The sequence below is a fragment of the Lolium rigidum genome, chromosome 4 (assembly GCF_022539505.1).
Source record: "Lolium rigidum isolate FL_2022 chromosome 4, APGP_CSIRO_Lrig_0.1, whole genome shotgun sequence".
Classification (NCBI taxonomy): Eukaryota; Viridiplantae; Streptophyta; class Magnoliopsida; order Poales; family Poaceae; genus Lolium; species Lolium rigidum.
The window spans coordinates 262317723-262335560 of NC_061511.1; the positions used below are offsets into that span (position 1 = coordinate 262317723).

The window sequence follows — 17838 nt, forward strand, 5'->3', positions numbered from 1 at the left end:
TATCGATAATATATGAACTAGTCTTAGAGGTAAGATTAGGGATATATTTTGGTGTTCATAGTTTCACTCGTATAATTAGGTTTTACTCCAAATCATGATATTTGAAACCAATATAGTTAGAGCATAAAATTATAAAGTTAATTATGAATCTGCAAATATAAATAATACAACTTTCTTGTTTATTAGCTTGCTAGAAAGAATCAGGACCGGTAATAATATATTTTCTTTCACACCAATTTGAGAAAGTTAATACAACATAAACATCCAAATACTTTTTTTCTTTGAAACGGAGGCAAAAGCTTTGCCTCATTCATTTATTAGGAAGAGGTTTTCCAATTTTTAGGAGAAAACCCGGCGAAAACCTGCAACAACCGGGCCAAGCCCACACAAGCAACACACCCACACAGACCACAAAGCGACACTAACAAACACTCGAACACGACACTCCAACACCACATTGAAAGAGACATACCACGACAATGGAAGGCACCCGTCAACCAACTGTGGAACCATGGAAGGTAACAACCAAGGTGGCGAGAAAGTCGCTAGCCTCTCTAGCGACGATAGCTCCGAGCACCGTTGGCAACAACCGAGACTTAGCAACCCATCACCAATAGGAATCACCTATCTACCAGACTCAGGCAAAGGAGAGGCCGCAATGTAGCAGCACCACACTTCTCAAAGGCAAGTTCCTGACATGGTGGAGAAGCCACATCCGAGAACTCGTGCGATCCGGGACTCACTTCCTTGACAGGAGGAAGCGTAAGCACGCCACCACACAACTCCACGAGCTTAGGCATAATCTGCATGACCAAAGCTTTGACCGCCGAGCACGTCCTAGCACAAGGAGAGAAACACTCATAAAGGCCTGCTCCGCTCACGCCCACTTTGCCAACATCAGGCAGAACCAAAGGCTTGGCACGAGTCTGAGAGAGCCTACCCACCATAGCTTAGAAAGCCTCCAATCTCTAGCATCCAGCGGTGCAAGGAAATAACAGCCTCATGAAGATGACAGATGACCTCCTCAAACAACTCAACATGTTTCTTCAAAGCGGATTACATATCTATCGGAGCCAAAGAGCCATCAGGAGCAGAAACAACTGACGTCACACGATCGGTGACGAGGCACATCACATCCGACTAATGAGTACAAAGTTAAGAAGAACAAATCTTCCACCGTAGCACATGAGCTTGCTCCCCTAGCTGCTCAACTTTTTTAAAAATGATTTTCAGTTCCTTTACAATCCTTATTATGGAGCTTACGATGAAGTACCCAATAACATAATTGGAGGGTTCCGTCCGCACAACCAAACGATTGCTTGTAGTGATCATCATCCTCCTTAGCTTGATTGAAGCAGATTTTTTTACTTTCGTGAAAGTTAATATTTGGGCAAGATAATTGCTCACACATGCATAAATTAGCTTCATATTTACACCATTTTATATGTCATGATCCATGAGGGTGATACATCCGCATACTGAAGAACAAAGACTCCTCCATCCACCAGATGTCTGTATAGCCAAAGTCGGTATACGGTATACCACATGGAACTTCCTTTCGTTTCCACTCGAGCTAAGTTACAGTACACTGGATCAAGCAGGTTCTCCATAAACCGAGAGAGGCCATCCTGCTAAAATCCTTTGAAAAAAAAACAGCTAGCTAGTAGTAGTAACACCACTTTGTCCTCCACGCCGTACCGACCTAATATATACCTTCCTTCAGTTGTAGCTTGTTTCCCTTCTGAAGCTGTTGCGGTTCGCTTGCTTCGAGCCGTCGGCGGCAGCAGCGCCGCTCGGCGACACGAGGTTGCTCAGCGTCCTCGCCATCTGCAGCTTGACCTGGCCCCTCTTCGCCGGAGGCCTCTTCTCCTTGGCGAAGCTGGCGCTGCCGCCGCTGCTGCTGTACTGGTACTCGTACTCCATCACCCCTGATCTTCTCCTTGGTCCTTCTCAGCTTCTTTTGTGTATGTATATCTTGTGTGCTAAAGCCAAGTGCTCACTTGAAGAATGGATGAGGATGTGATGAGGAGGTGGGGAGGTATTTATAGGCGCATGAGTGTTCATCAGTTGGCCGGCCTACATGTGCACCTTATTCGCTTCTATCTGCAGGAATAAGGTGCCCCGGTGATAGAAGATTCAGATACTTGCACTTGCGCTGCTTCATCCTACATGCTGGGATATTTGTGATAGAGTGAATAATTTTTGTCGACCACAGTACAGTTATATAGGCCAACACGCAGTTTAACTTTCGAAGATATTGGGTGCTTGTCCTGCTTGATAGCCTGAATGATGAGATGCGATCAAAGATTATGTTCCTATGGTGGCGGGCTTGGCACCTTCGAAATAATTGCATTTTTGGTAAAGGGGATGCAAGTGTGTCGCATTCGGCACGATTTGTGAAAAATTACTATGAGTCTTTGAAGTTAATCAAGGCAGGCCTGGCGGATAGTGATAGGAAGGGAAAGAAGCCTGTGGAAAATGTGATGCACATTGCTGAACCACAAGTAGTAGCAAACCAGGAGGTAAGATGGGAGAGACCAGATGATCAATGGATCAAGGTAAATGTTGATGCTAGTTTCAGTGCTGAATTCAGAACGGGATCTTGGGGGGCAGTTGTTCGAGACAACCAAGGAAAAACAATTGCATCGGCATGGGGAAAATTGAGTACTGTCAATCAGCCCAAATGGGTGAGGCAATATCCTGCTATGAGGGGCTGAAGCTGGCTTTATCTGTTCCGTGCAAAAACGTGATGGTCGAGACAGACTGTGTGTCTCTGTTGAAGGTGTTCGACCCAGGTGGAGGTGATCGGTCTCCTTCTAGTATCATTGGTCAAGACTTCCATCGTCTGATCCCTATGGGAACGGTGATCAAGCTAAAGCACACGAATAGAAAGGCAAATCGCCTAGCTCATGAGATCGCAAGGTTTGCTTGTAAGGAGTTGTGTATTGGGGTTATGCTAGGTCAAGTACCAGCAAAACTATCTACTGAGCGATACACTTTCCCCCTTTTCTTCTCTCATCGCGCTACAGTAGCCAGGCGTTTTGAGAGTCCGCCGAGTTTCTCCCCCGTTGCCGGCCCGATCTGGATCCCTCTTCGCCGGCGATGCTGTGCGGAGCGGAGGAAGGAGAGGAGCTTGGCCTGTTGTATATACTAGTCTAGGTCTTCTAGTCTTGTTTGCTACCCTTGTGGAGTATTGGAGTAGGAGGCAGGATCTTCCCGGCCAGATCCAGCCCGCCCAAGCTCTCTTCTTCGTCGCTGCTCGTCTCCGGTGGCACGAGTGGTGGCAGGCGGCGAAGGGATGGCATGGCATCTCCAGAAATAAGGCCGCTCCTTTTCCCCCCTGTCATCTGCTTTGGTTGTGCTGGAGGAACAACCAAAGTTCAGATCGCCCGCTTCTCCGACCTCATCCATGGTGGATGGACGAAGGAGGAGGAGGATCTGAGGATGGCTTCCCCAATAAGCCCTCCTGGGTTCACCGACGCCGCCATCTTCAACGCCCGCCGCCCCGAGTCCGTGGCAGGCCCTTCGGGTTTGACGGTGAGCCGGTCTCTCTGCTGTGGCTTTGGTATGGCCCTGCTGCTTCTTCAACTCTACCTCCTCTTCTTCTCTCCCGAGCTCTAGGCGTCATGGTGGCGTTGGGCAAAGGAGGGTGCAGAGTGGTGGTGCTGAGGAGTTGGCACCGGAGTACTTCAGAAGCACCTTCTTGGAGCAACACATCGGCGGCACATATGCTTGCCGTTATCAAAGCCAGTGAAGTCTGGCATATTTTCTACCTCCTCCGGAGGCCCATTCTGAGATTGACGGTCGCATCCCACATCGGCTGTAGAGCAAGTGGTCTCGTCCCCGCTTTGGAGCTCGATGGCGACTTGGTTGATCTCCTGCTCGCCGGTGGGGAAAGAGAAGGGCTCGATTGCATTTTCTTTTCTTTTAGTGAGGCTCTTTCTGCAATTATCAGGGACCTATGTGTAATTTTCCATTTCATGGGGTCCTTTGTTATGTACTGTACACCCACCGTTTATTATCAATGAAGCTTCTATGCCCTTCGGGGCACTCCGTGTTCAAAAAAAAAAGGTCAAGTACCAGCTTGTGTGTCGGAACTAGCTAGGCAAGAATGTATGAACAATGTTATGCCAAATTAATGCACAATCCTTTTTTCAAAAAAAAAAACTTTCGAAGATATTTGTACGCAGAGGGCAAAAGACAGGTTTCCCTTTAGAGATACTAGGACAAAACCCGTGCGTTGCGACGGCATAACAAAGCTCTAGGTGGGCGGTTGCCCAGAAAATAATTTTTTCGTTGCCAATTAAACGCATCAGACATATAATTATCTAAAAATAAATACAACAAAAACGACAAATTTGAGTCCCATCATATCTATTTGGACACCCCTCTAGAACAAGAGAATTGTTAAGTTTTTGCTAGCTAAGACGTAGCTTAGACGTAGCTTATGTCTCAGTCACCTCCAATGTTGGATTTTGTTTTTTGCTTGAAGATTTATGTTTTTTGTTGTTTGTACTTTTTTAGATCCGTATTGAATATACGCTGACATAATTCAATTAAGACACATAAGTTAAGTCTTAGTCGATTGAGCACCCCTAAAACAAACTTGCGATTTGGATTTCCTCGCTTTCCATAATCTCTATATATCGCTCTCTAAATCGACAATTAATATAAAAAAATCGTACATCTACCAAATCAACATAATATAATAACCTATGTGCCCAAAATATAACAATTTATATATTGGATACAATCGAGCACCAATAAAACCTTTAGTAATTTAATTCGATCAAATGTTATTATTTATATTGTTTCATCATGTTTAATTGAAACTAATATTATTCTTGTTTTTTTATCATGTTTTTTCATTTTATCTACTCTTTAGTACTACTACTCACTCGGATCCACAAGAGTGCTCGAGAATTTTAATACTGCCTCCGTCAACTAAACGATATCTTAACTTTATTAAAAATTGCATGCATCCGGTATATCTGTACTTTGACAAAGTTGATATTGCATCCTTTTGTGGGTGGGTGGAGTGGTATTTTTTTTTTAGAAAACTGTTTGCTTTTTACTCCCTCCGTTCTTTTTTAATTGATTCAAATTTAGTACAAAGTTGTACACTAAATCTGAGTGACCGGAGGGAGTACCCCTCTTCTTCTCTCTTTAATTTCTCTATTCATCTGCCGAACTATCCCCCATCTCTCACTTTTCTATCTTACCTATCCTCCCAACTCCTGGTTCTGCCCAGGCCGGTCTCCTTCTCTATTCCCAGTTCCCTTCTTCGATCTTTCCCCTTGACCCTGTTCGTGTCCCATGGTGTCATCCTGCGCCGACCCCTCCCACTGCTACCTCTCGAGGTCCCTCCTATGGCACCACACATTTTCTCCTCTAGAGCCCGGACCAAATTCGTGTTCCAAATCGGCAGGAAATCTAGCAAATCTTGAAATTTGAATATCAAATCCACCAATCCATATATTTCCTCGTTTTCTTGCTTCTATCTTTGTCTTACTTCTGTTGGATCCCTTGCCGTGCATCCGCCAGTTTATCTGCAGGTTTGCTAGATTGTTGCTAGGAAATTATGTGCCTTCTCTCTGTCAACGAATTCTGCTCCGCCCATGAGATTGATATCCATGACTGCTCCTCCGACCGTCGTCACCAGCACACCATAGCTTTATGCGTCCCGTCGGACTCACCCCCGCCCTCGGCGCGGTATCTCTTGGCCCGCCTGTCCAGTCGCCTGCCCGCTCTCTGCTCCTCGTTGGGCTAGATGTGGAGGAAAGCAGTGTGGTGACCCGGCATACCACTGCATGGTGTAGTATGCAAGTCTGATATAACACCAATGAAACATAGTTCCACGGGTATTATATCGCTCAGAGTGGTACAACAGAAACATATGCGGGTCCAAGGCATGTCTATAGAATTACAACATCGACTCAGTTACATAAGATCATCACAGACCTCCTACTTTACAATGAGGTACAACTGCAAATAAACTCCAGAAGAACGACTCGTAGTCTAATCCTATCACGAACTCTATTTGTAGAGTATTTGACTAGCTATAGGGGCTATGAATAGATTCTAGCTAAATAGGAGCTAGGTTTAGGAAGCTAGTTCCCTACTATGGCTAAACTAGGTTTTCTTCTTGTTGGATGTGGTATTGGACTCCTCTGACAGGTTCCTCGTCTCTTGAAGTAGTTGTTGACTCCTCGACCTTCGAGTTGTACTCGTAGATCCTCCTTTGATGCCTCCATATCTAAGCGGGGATTTAAGAGTGGGATGAGTACGAGCGTACTCAACAAGTTCATTATAGGAAAGAGGTGTTTAATGCACTAGCTACGGCATTAGACCAGAAAGTCTAATACCAATGCAGGTTTTCATAATCATTTCTTCAAAAGGTTACTTTTATTCAGAAGAACTATGTCCGTCAGCCTTCACCGGTTTACTAGAACTTCATGGAGCTCCTTTCCGGCCGCGTTCGCAGTTCCATATCCCGGAACAGGGAGTGACAGGTCACGGTTCTTTACACTCTGCAGAGGTGTGTTGCTTTACCCATAAGAGATCTTAACCTTGGTGCCAACCGAGCCGCGTGCTCGTCCACACTTCCTTTGGTGTGAGGCCCGGTATAAGGTCTAGCCAATCATGTTCCTCCGCTACCTCGAACACCCACCCTTTGTTGCATGCGCCGACCCTGGGTCCACGTCGGTCCCATTATTCCCGTAATTTCGGGGTGGACCCCGACCACGACAACGATGCTGGGCTCTACCATACACTCCTACGCCGGTGGCTGCAACCCATCATAGACCGCGTTACCGTGGGGAATTAGAATGGGATCCCCACCCTCCGGTTGTTCCGCAAGACACAACTGCTACGGCAAGCAATGCTTTACCGTGGGGAATTAGAATGGGATCCCCACCCTCCGGTTGTTCCGCGCGTACACAACCGCTACGGTAAGCGCATCCGTTGATGAACGAGAGGTGGAAACACTTTTGACTACTCCGTCCCACTCCAGCATCTTATGGTTAACACGGATATTACGGCACAAGAATCACTGGCGACATTTGTTGTTTAATCCTAGATGGATATAAACCCGTGCAATGGAACCTCCACCATATCAACACAATCCATGGTTCCATTGCCCACCACATAGTCATATTCATAGTTATGAAAATAGTGGTTTTGGTTTTTATGCAATAGTGATAAATATAGTACTTTGCAAGTAATTTGGTAAAAATACTCAAATGACATGTGCAAGCGATGAACTTGCCTTTCTTGGCTGCAAGATTATGCAGACAAGGTCTTCGATACGCAATAACTCCAAATTCTGAAATAGCATCATCGTCCGGTAAGGACGATGTTTAAAAGATTGGCAAGGATGCAATAATGCATAATTATGAGATGCAATCGTTCTAAGCGTGACATAACCCCGATGATTTAGGATTAGTGAGTTGTAATGATTAGTTCAGGGTGTGTTGCACTTTTAGAGTGATTCACAATAAGGTTCTTATGCAGGTGTGATTACTTGGTATCATGAACAGGTAGATAATAGAGCATAATAATCAATGGAGCAGACAGAGAATGATAATTGGCATAATGTTAACAAGTAAAGAACAGTGGTCAGTTTTAGTACTATATGACATGGTTGATGATTAATTATCATATACTTTAAAAGAATAACTCTGGAAGAACATGTTCTTTAATAAAGAACAAGTATGATAATTAGGTTGAGGGGATTCTATGGTTGACTATGGTTTCAGTTAGTTTCTGGAGTAAGTATTAGATGGAGCACAACAATGTTGGACTCATCGATACCTAGGGCTTGTAAGGTTAAGTTGAGCCTAGGCATCCTAAGCAATTCATTATACATGGTTGTTGTCAAGGTTGGTTTATCTTGCTAATGATAGCTGGCTAGGGTTTATAAGTCCTTGTAAGCAGGGTTGGTGATGATTCCTTATTTTCTTCAAAAGAATAACTTTTGAAGAACATACTTCTTAAATAATAAGGAGTATATCAATTAGGGTTGAGATTGTCTAGGTTTTGTCATTTGATCCACTAAGTAAGGAATGGTTGGCTCCTAAATAGGATGGTTCATAATTATGAAGTATTTGTAGAGTTCAGTGGACTATGGTTATGTAATGATAAATATTGGGCCTAGATGCTATTTGGGTTCATCACAATGGTGTGATGCTAAATAGGGATAAATAATGCTGATGGCTTTGGTAATAGGATCTAGGGTTTACACTTGGTTGACTCTACTTGATTAGTTAGGTCTGATGAGGATGAATATATGGGATACCCATATATTGGTGATGGTCTTCTACATTTTATGTGACCAAGACTAGTGTTTAGTTGCTACTATGGTTCTATGATTTGAAAGAAGGTACCATGATCACATGTGCTAACCTAGGGTTTAGGTTAGAAGCAAACTATGGTTTACATGTAATAATGGAGTTAGGGTTCCTAATGATATTAGGGTTTTAATTGAGTTAGGGTTTTGGTTTTACACATGAAATGATGAAGTCCTGTTTCCCTACCATATGGAACTAGGGTTTTCTGGTTACCCTATAATTATTGGATTAATAACTTCATTAAGGAAATTGAAGTTATTAATGATTTTGAAATAAAAGAAATAATGTTGGATTAGGCATTTTATTATTTTTAATGAATTAATAATTAAGGTAATTATTAATTAGGGTTTAAATCCTTCTAATAAGGATTTAACAAATAATAAATAAAGAAAATTAATTTTATTGTTTTCCTTAATTACTTACTGGATTTTTATTTATTTTATGAAGTTTTCCTAATTATTGAATTTTAATTGAATTTAGAATTAAAATTAAAGGCTTAATTAACAAGTATTAAATAATTGAATTTTTATTAAAAATAAAAACTTCATATTATATTTTTATTGGATAGACTTTGGTTTTCTAAGAATTTTGATATCTCATTTATTTTTTTCTGAGTTATATTGAATTTGATATGAATTTCTAAAGTTTCTACTATTTTCAGGAATATTGAAATAGCTATAATTACTAAGGATACCGGTTCGTTTTGTACCCAGACGCAGACAGGTGGGGTCATTGACCCGGTCAGTTGCCACGCAGGCAACGACCGGTCAAAGGACCTGAAACGGCCCCACGGCCACGTCGACTTGACCGGCGGCTCAACGCCGGCGACATGAGCAGGCGGCGCAGCCGATTTATGGCACTCCAGGACGCGCGTCTGGGCTCAAACGAACCCCCGCGACACACTGAGTACCATGGTGGTAACGGTTTTCCCAAATAGCCACCGGAGCGTCGCCAGAGAACAAGCCCGCGGCGGAGCAACTCCGGTGGGATCTCGAATCATGGGCTACGGTTGATGAAAATGCATAATTAAGGGATCTCTGGGAGCGCACACTCACCCTGAAGCTGATAGGCTGCTCGACGAAGCCCGGGATGGTCGGAGTTGCCCTCACGGACATGATTTCCGGCGAGCACCTGAGAAAGGGAATGTTGAAATTGGACCAATTCGTAGCTCCCCTGGGTGCGTGCTTCCGCACAGAGGATCTACGCGTCGAGGCGCATCTCCAGGACCACTCGCCGGAGTCTGGGGCGGCTCCTAGCGCTGGGTTCTTCTCCGACGCCGGCGACAGAGCTTGATGGTTTACGGTGAATAGAGAGATACTGCGAGAGATTGGTTGGACGGAGGTGAGCAAGGATGGCATGGCGGTCATGCTGGTGCTTTTATAGGCCTCGAGGTGGTCTAGAACGACGACGAGTCATCGGCGACGAGCGGCCAGGATACGGTGGATGGTTCAGCTAGGGTTTGTGATGCCCGAATCTTAACAGTCCGACTGTCCGCGGACTCCACGGCCATGTGCTAGGCTTTGGAACGAGGCGTGCGTCCGGCTTGTGCTTATCGGCGTCGAGGACGTGGCCGGCGAACTCCCTCACGGCGTCTCGTGTCGACCATGCACGCAAGGAGGAGGAAGACGATGCCCTCCCATGCGAATCGGTATGTTGGGCTGCTCTGGTGTTGGTTGTTGGGCTGGTGGTGGACTGTGGTGCTGGTGATGACCTGGGCTGAGCGTTGGGCTGCTGCCAGGCCACTTGTTGGGCTGCGACGTGGGCTGCTTCAGTCCATCAGGTAAGCTCCTCCTCCCTCTATTTTCTGTTTTATTTTTTTATTTCTGTTTTATTTTCTTGTTTTGAATTCTGTTTTGAATTCATATTCGAATTATTTTCTATTTTGCAGGTCTTGCTCATTTAATTCATACCAGAATTAGTTCAGATTGTTGTAGAGTCTTTATTGGCGTATTAGCAATTTTCATATAACACTATAACCTTGGTTTAATAATTAGTATTGGTATTTGGATTAAATTTCCATAAGGACATGAATTTGAATGATAACTTTAAATTATTCAAATTGTTCTCTACATAATACCTTAATGTCACCTTGGAATTCTTAAGGTTAATAATACTCTTATCAAGGTTTAATTTTGATATATGGAAATAAGTGGTTGATAACCACACCTGGGTTTAATCATATGATTTAGCTAGTGAGAAATTTTAGGTTCTAGTTATATTCACCTAGTGGCAAAGGGTTTAACTCTCAATTATGGCCTAGGTTTTAATTGTGATCACCCAAGTGATACACAAGCTAGGATTGAGATTTAATTCTAGGTTATAGAGATGAGATGACACCATATTGTATGTGCTAGGGTTTAATCTCCCCTAATCATGATAAGGTGGTTACTTGCTTAATATTTCATGTGCTTCTCTTTTGCTAAGGTTTGAGAATTAGATTTATCTTCTATCAATTGGCTTCTATTATTAACCTCAATTTATCATTTAAGTAACTACATTGGTTATAGTTCTTTTTATAGTTAACTTTGGTCATATGGATATATGGTTTCTCACCATATAAATTATAGGCTTTAACTCTAAGTTTTACTTAGGTGCTTGTATCCTATACTTCAAGTTCTTAGGGTTCATGATCACTACTCAATTTATAGTGATCAAGATTTGGCTGCCTAAGGTATCTCTCATGAAATGAGTTTCTCACTTCTATGTTCAAGCATTGTCTTGATCAACTAAATATAACACTTCTATTTTACTTTCTTGGATGGGACTATTATGGTTGCTTCAATAATTTATATCCCAGGAGAATACCTGAGATATTCTGTTAGGGTTCTTCTTAGATAATGATGATATAATCATCTGGTTATAAGAATAGTTCTCTCCCTCAAATCCAGGTGTTGCCTCAACTATCTTGAGTGTAACTCTATAGCTTGAGTTCTCTCATATAGGAATGATTTATTCTAGGGTTTATGGTGTACTCCTAATATTTATTTAGGTTGCAGAGCTAAAGATTCGATTGTCTAACTTAGTTGGATTAATCCACTCCTTATTTCACTATTTCATGGATATAGTCTTATTTCACTTGGTATTTGGTTATCTCACCACTCCAAGATGAAATGGTTTACAACCCAATACCTTAGTTCCAAGATTCTCCTTTATTCAGTAATAGGTAAAGCTAGATTTGATATGAATGGGCTCTCTCACTTGGGAATGACTTCAATACTAACCTAAGGTTATTCTCCAAAGATAATTAGGTGTTCACCAACATCTATGGTTAAAATAAATGGGTTCTCTCTCTAGGAAATGTCTTCAATAATATCCTAGGGTTCCTCTTGAAGATGATGTTGTGATCATATGGATATTTATATCCAAGGTTTGCCTCTAGGTTTATCATTGCTTCCTTAAATGAAATAGGACTCTCACCTCTCTAGGTTTGATGTATAATAATATGGAATAGAGAAAGATATATATTTCTAGGGTTGATCTCCTTGTTATGTTTCCAGGAATAAAGTAGAATGAATACCATGAGGTTCATGGTAGGATCAAGGATTATTTTAAGTCATGGAAAAGATTAGTCAAGAATAGTTTCTCCATGTATTGTTACTTGTTTTCCAAGTAGATGTATGTTCATAGGTTATGGCAAGGAATACCATGTTGTGATCTTTAATAAGATCAAACAGTTTATCATTGAGTAAAGTGTTGTTGAGTTGATTATTAGTTCCATTTGATCTAACCCCTTAGATCAAATTATCTCTACCCAAAACAAAGTTTTAACAAAGTCACATTGAGGTTTATAGCGCTTGACTTGATGAGCTACTTCAATTCCACCAAGGTCAAGTGAAACTTCGATTCATCGTGATCGTTTTTCTTGAAAGCGTGAAAATTCCCCAGATTTTCTATGCATGAATGCAATGCACACATCTGTTTCCTCTAATTTTGTAACCCCATTACCTGGGATATTACAAGCAGCGACTACAACAGCCTGCTCCCGACGATGAACAGGAGCTATGCGCGGCTATAGAGGAGCTTGCACAGTTCTGGCCGGCCGGCGAGATTTCGATCGGCAGCCGACAATTGTACGAACTCATCGTCCGATTCGCGTTTGATCCCCCTCTTCTCATGGGGCGTCCCCTCGGGATCTGACGGCAGCATGCTTGGACAAGGAGACAGGGCCTTCCCGGCCAGTGCTCCAAGAGGACGGAATCGACAAGAGAATTTTGCAATTGATGTGCGGTTTCGTTTGGCTTGATCCCTTTTTATTGCCGAAAGAGTTAAGAGTCCATGTCGGGCTCCCCATGGACGCGGAGCTGGGCGGAGGATTGGAGGAGTCCCTACCGGACGGGGTAGAGGGAGCGTACGAAGTCAACGTTTGACCGGGCGGTGGCAAGACTTGTAATTATTTTCTAGCGACAAAGAGTACGCGAGGGTAAAATCGGAAAGAGAAAAACGGACCAACAAGAAACCTTATTTTCTTTATTATTAGGTACTAGGACAAAACCCGTGCGTTGCGACGGCATAACAAAGCTCTAGGTGGGCGGTTGCCCAGAAAATAATTTTTTCGTTGCCAATTAAACGCATCAGACATATAATTATCTAAAAATAAATACACCAAAAACGACAAATTTGAGTCCCATCATATCTATTTGGACACCCCTCTAGAACAAGAGAATTGTTAAGTTTTTGCTAGCTAAGACGTAGCTTAGATGTAGCTTATGTCTCAGTCACCTCCAATGTTGGATTTTGTTTTTTGCTTGAAGATTTATGTTTTTTGTTGTTTGTACTTTTTTAGATCCGTATTGAATATGCGCTGACATAATTCAATTAAGACACATAAGTTAAGTCTTAGTCGATTGAGCACCCCTAAAACAAACTTGCGATTTGGATTGCCTCGCTTTCCATAATCTCTATATATCGCTCTCTAAATCGACAATTAATAAAAAAAAATCGTACATCTACCAAATCAACATAATATAATAACCTATGTGCCCAAAATATAACAATTTATATATTGGATACAATCGAGCACCAATAAAACCTTTAGTAATTTAATTCGATCAAATGTTATTATTTATATTGTTTCATCATGTTTAACTGAAACTAATATTATTCTTGTTTTTTTATCATGTTTTTTCATTTGATCTACTCTTTAGTACTACTACTCACTCGGATCCACAAGAGTGCTCGAGAATTTTAATACTGCCTCCGTCAACTAAACGATATCTTAACTTTATTAAAAATTGCATGCATCCGGTATATCTGTACTTTGACAAAGTTGATATTGCATCCTTTTGTGGGTGGGTGGAGTGGTATTTTTTTTTAGAAAACTGTTTGCTTTTTACTCCCTCCGTTCTTTTTTAATTGATTCAAATTTAGTACAAAGTTGTACACTAAATCTGAGTGACCGGAGGGAGTACCCCTCTTCTTCTCTCTTTAATTTCTCTATTCATCTCGCCGAACTATCCCCCATCTCTCACTTTTCTATCTTACCTATCCTCCCAACTCCTGGTTCTGCCCAGGCCGGTCTCCTTCTCTATTCCCAGTTCCCTTCTTCGATCTTTCCCCTTGACCCTGTTCGTGTCCCATGGTGTCATCCTGCGCCGACCCCTCCCACTGCTACCTCTCGAGGTCCCTCCTATGGCACCACACATTTTCTCCTCTAGAGCCCAGACCAAATTCGTGTTCCAAATCGGCAGGAAATCTAGCAAATCTTGAAATTTGAATATCAAATCCACCAATCCATATATTTCCTCGTTTTCTTGCTTCTATCTTTGTCTTACTTCTGTTGGATCCCTTGCCGTGCATCCGCCAGTTTATCTGCAGGTTTGCTAGATTGTTGCTAGGAGATTATGTGCCTTCTCTCTGTCAACGAATTCTGCTCCGCCCATGAGATTGATATCCATGACTGCTCCTCCGACCGTCGTCACCAGCACACCATAGCTTTATGCGTCCCGTCGGACTCACCCCCGCCCTCGGCGCGGTATCTCTTGGCCCGCCTGTCCAGTCGCCTGCCCGTTCTCTGCTCCTCGTTGGGCTAGGTGTGGAGGAAAGCAGCGACTACAACAGCCTGCTCCCGACGATGAACAGGAGCTATGCGCGGCTATAGAGGAGCTTGCACAGTTCTGGCCGGCCGGCGAGATTTCGATCGGCAGCCGACAATTGTACGAACTCATCGTCCGATTCGTGTTTGATCCCCCTCTTCTCATGGGGCGTCCCCTCGGGATCTGACGGCAGCATGCTTGGACAAGGAGACAGGGCCTTCCCGGCCAGTGCTCCAAGAGGACGGAATCGACAAGAGAATTTTGCAATTGATGTGCGGTTTCGTTTGGCTTGATCCCTTTTTATTGCCGAAAGAGTTAAGAGTCCATATCGGGCTCCCCATGGACGCGGAGCTGGGCGGATGATTGGAGGAGTCCCTACCGGACGGGGTAGACGGAGCGTACGAAGTCAACGTTTGACTGGGCGGTGGCAAGACTTGTAATTATTTTCTAGCGACAAAGAGTACGCAGGGGTAAAATCGAAAAGAGAAAAACGGACCAACAAGAAACCTTATTTTCTTTATTATTAGGTACTAGGACAAAACCCGTGCGTTGCGACGGCATAACAAAGCTCTAGGTGGGCGGTTGCCCAGAAAATAATTTTTTCGTTGCCAATTAAACGCATCAGACATATAATTATCTAAAAATAAATACACCAAAAACGACAAATTTGAGTCCCATCATATCTATTTGGACACCCCTCTAGAACAAGAGAATTGTTAAGTTTTTGCTAGCTAAGACGTAGCTTAGACGTAGCTTATGTCTCAGTCACCTCCAATGTTGGATTTTGTTTTTTGCTTGAAGATTTATGTTTTTTGTTGTTTGTACTTTTTTAGATCCGTATTGAATATACGCTGACATAATTCAATTAAGACACATAAGTTAAGTCTTAGTCGATTGAGCACCCCTAAAACAAACTTGCGATTTGGATTGCCTCGCTTTCCATAATCTCTATATATCGCTCTCTAAATCGACAATTAATAAAAAAAATCGTACATCTACCAAATCAACATAATATAATAACCTATGTGCCCAAAATATAACAATTTATATATTGGATACAATCGAGCACCAATAAAACCTTTAGTAATTTAATTCGATCAAATGTTATTATTTATATTGTTTCATCATGTTTAATTGAAACTAATATTATTCTTGTTTTTTTATCATGTTTTTTCATTTGATCTACTCTTTAGTACTACTACTCACTCGGATCCACAAGAGTGCTCGAGAATTTTAATACTGCCTCCGTCAACTAAACGATATCTTAACTTTATTAAAAAGGGATTTCTATTTTCGTGCCCTCGGGTCCTTAGTTGTGCTCAGTTTTCCCCAGCTCCTTAGTTTTTCCTCAGTTTTACCCAAGCGTTTGTCTGAAACCATCACACGTGATGTAACGGCCGGTTGCCCGACGGTTGACCGTTATCTTCCGACTAGTGGGGTCACGTAGAGCCTGCAAAGACACGTCAGACCATCCATCTTTGTTTGACCGTAAGCATCGCTGTATCCCTGACCAAAACGCGAACGAGTGGGGCTTCGGTATATCAAATGACAAGTACGACCATGACGCTGATACAAGGGGCAATACACGGGTAGGATTAGATTTTTAAACGGAGCTCTACAGCGATGGCACAGAGGAGGTGGCATGCGGGGTGCCGAGATGAGATCGACGTCCACAAAGAACTGCATGAGGCGATACCGTGACGCATTAGATAGATATGAACTAGACGCGTTTAACCATGCAAAGAAGAGAAGAAATGGTCGACGACATCGACGACCACCTCAAAACTTTGACTGACCGTGTCGGACACGAACGCGAGCAATGTAGAGAAAACTAGTGTCTCTCCTTTCGGCGTGTATAGGTGGGTGCTAGGAGAGTGTGGTGGCGAAGGGAAAGACCTCGCGGCGGTCCGTGGCGTCCAAAGCATAGCGGAGTCGGCGTGGCCGTGCCCACAACGGCGTGCATGCATGATCGGCATTGGCATCAGCATGTACGTTCGGCATTGGCCTCGGCGGTATCTCCGGTGTGTCGTTGATCGAATGAGGGGACGGGATTGAGGGTGCATCCCGACGTTGACCTAGCAGATGGCGGCGAGCATAGCCGTTTCGACCATGCCGATATCGGCATCGGCATCGTTTGGAGGCTGTGGTGCTCGAATCAAGTTGGGATTTGTTTCTTGTAGGCCAAAATGAATTTGAAACAAGTTTCATGTTGAAGGTTAGGTAACGAAAGTTTGTAACTATCCCAAAATTATACTAGCGCCATGGTGAGGTTCTTTTTGATAGAGCTATACGGTTGGGCAAACTTTTTGACACTTTTTAGATAGGGTTCCTTGTTGTTACACGTATGGCATCATGTATGGAAAATTTGGGGTCATTTGGAGATGTTCGAAAAAATCACTTTGCTTAAGCGCATGCCGTTTCGTCTCGCTCGAAACCAGCTTTTCTAACAAGGTGATTTTTTCTACCTTCTCTAAATAACCTCAAATTTCATACAGCTGATCTTCTATACATAGATAGATAGATTGTTTCGTTTTTACATTTTTCGAACTTTTTATTTCCCTTTACAATACCCAATTGATTTTCAGGTCAAAACCTCGAAAAACAGCATCATGTATGGCATCATTTTCACCCTAAATTTTCTGAAACTTTCCCTTTTAGATATTCCTTGTTGTTATAGGTATGCCATCATGTATGCCAAACTTGGTTAGGTCTCACTCGAAACCAGCTTTTGTAACAAATTAGGTTTTTTCTGCGTGAAAAGTAATGGCTACAACAAATTGTTGATGGTTTATCATTTTTTTGCGTGAAAAGTAATGGCTACAACAAATTGTTGATGGTTTATCATTTTTTGCGTGAAAAGTAATGGCTACAACAAATTGTTGATGGTTTATCATTTTTTGCGTGAAAAGTAATGGCAACAACAAATCGGTGATGGTTTATCATATTTTTTGCGTGAAAAGTAATGGCAACAACAAATTGTTGATGGTTTATCATTTTTTGCGTAAAAGTAATGGCTACAACAAATTGTTGATGGTTTATCATTTTTTGCGTGAAAAGTAATGGCAACAACAAATCGGTGATGGTTTATCATTTTTTTTTGCGTGAAAAGTAATGGCTACAACAAATTGTTGATGGTTTATCATTTTTTTGCGTGAAAAGTAATGGCAACAACAAATCGGTGATGGTTTATCATTTTTTTTGCGTGAAAAGTAATGGTAACAACAAATCGGTGATGGTTTATCATTTTTTGCGTGAAAAATAACGCCTAAAACAGTTTATAATTTTTAGCGCGTGAAAAATAATACGTAAAACCGCCCTTCAAGCATACTTAGAGGGTGGAAGCTAATTAACCGCCAACAGAGAGAGAGAGGGGTTATCCTGCCCGTTCCCTATATCATACGATCAACGGTCTGGTGGGCACGATCCGCGTGACATGGGCTAGACCAATCGGAGCGATG

General features: G+C 42.5%; 1 protein-coding gene across 1 annotated transcript; it reads right to left on the minus strand.

The window, feature by feature from the left end:
- Positions 1 to 1410: 1410 nt before the first annotated feature.
- Positions 1411 to 2173, minus strand: LOC124650420. Its single transcript, XM_047189949.1, has one exon. The coding sequence runs from the start codon at positions 1921 to 1923 to the stop codon at positions 1720 to 1722; it is 204 nt and encodes a 67-aa protein (XP_047045905.1). The 5' UTR covers positions 1924 to 2173; the 3' UTR covers positions 1411 to 1719.
- Between the last annotated feature and the right edge of the window lie 15665 nt (positions 2174 to 17838).

Bases quoted from the DNA above. Each gene is read 5' to 3' on its own strand.
- LOC124650420 (XM_047189949.1), bottom strand. From the start codon at position 1,923: ATGGAGTACGAGTACCAGTACAGCAGCAGCGGCGGCAGCGCCAGCTTC.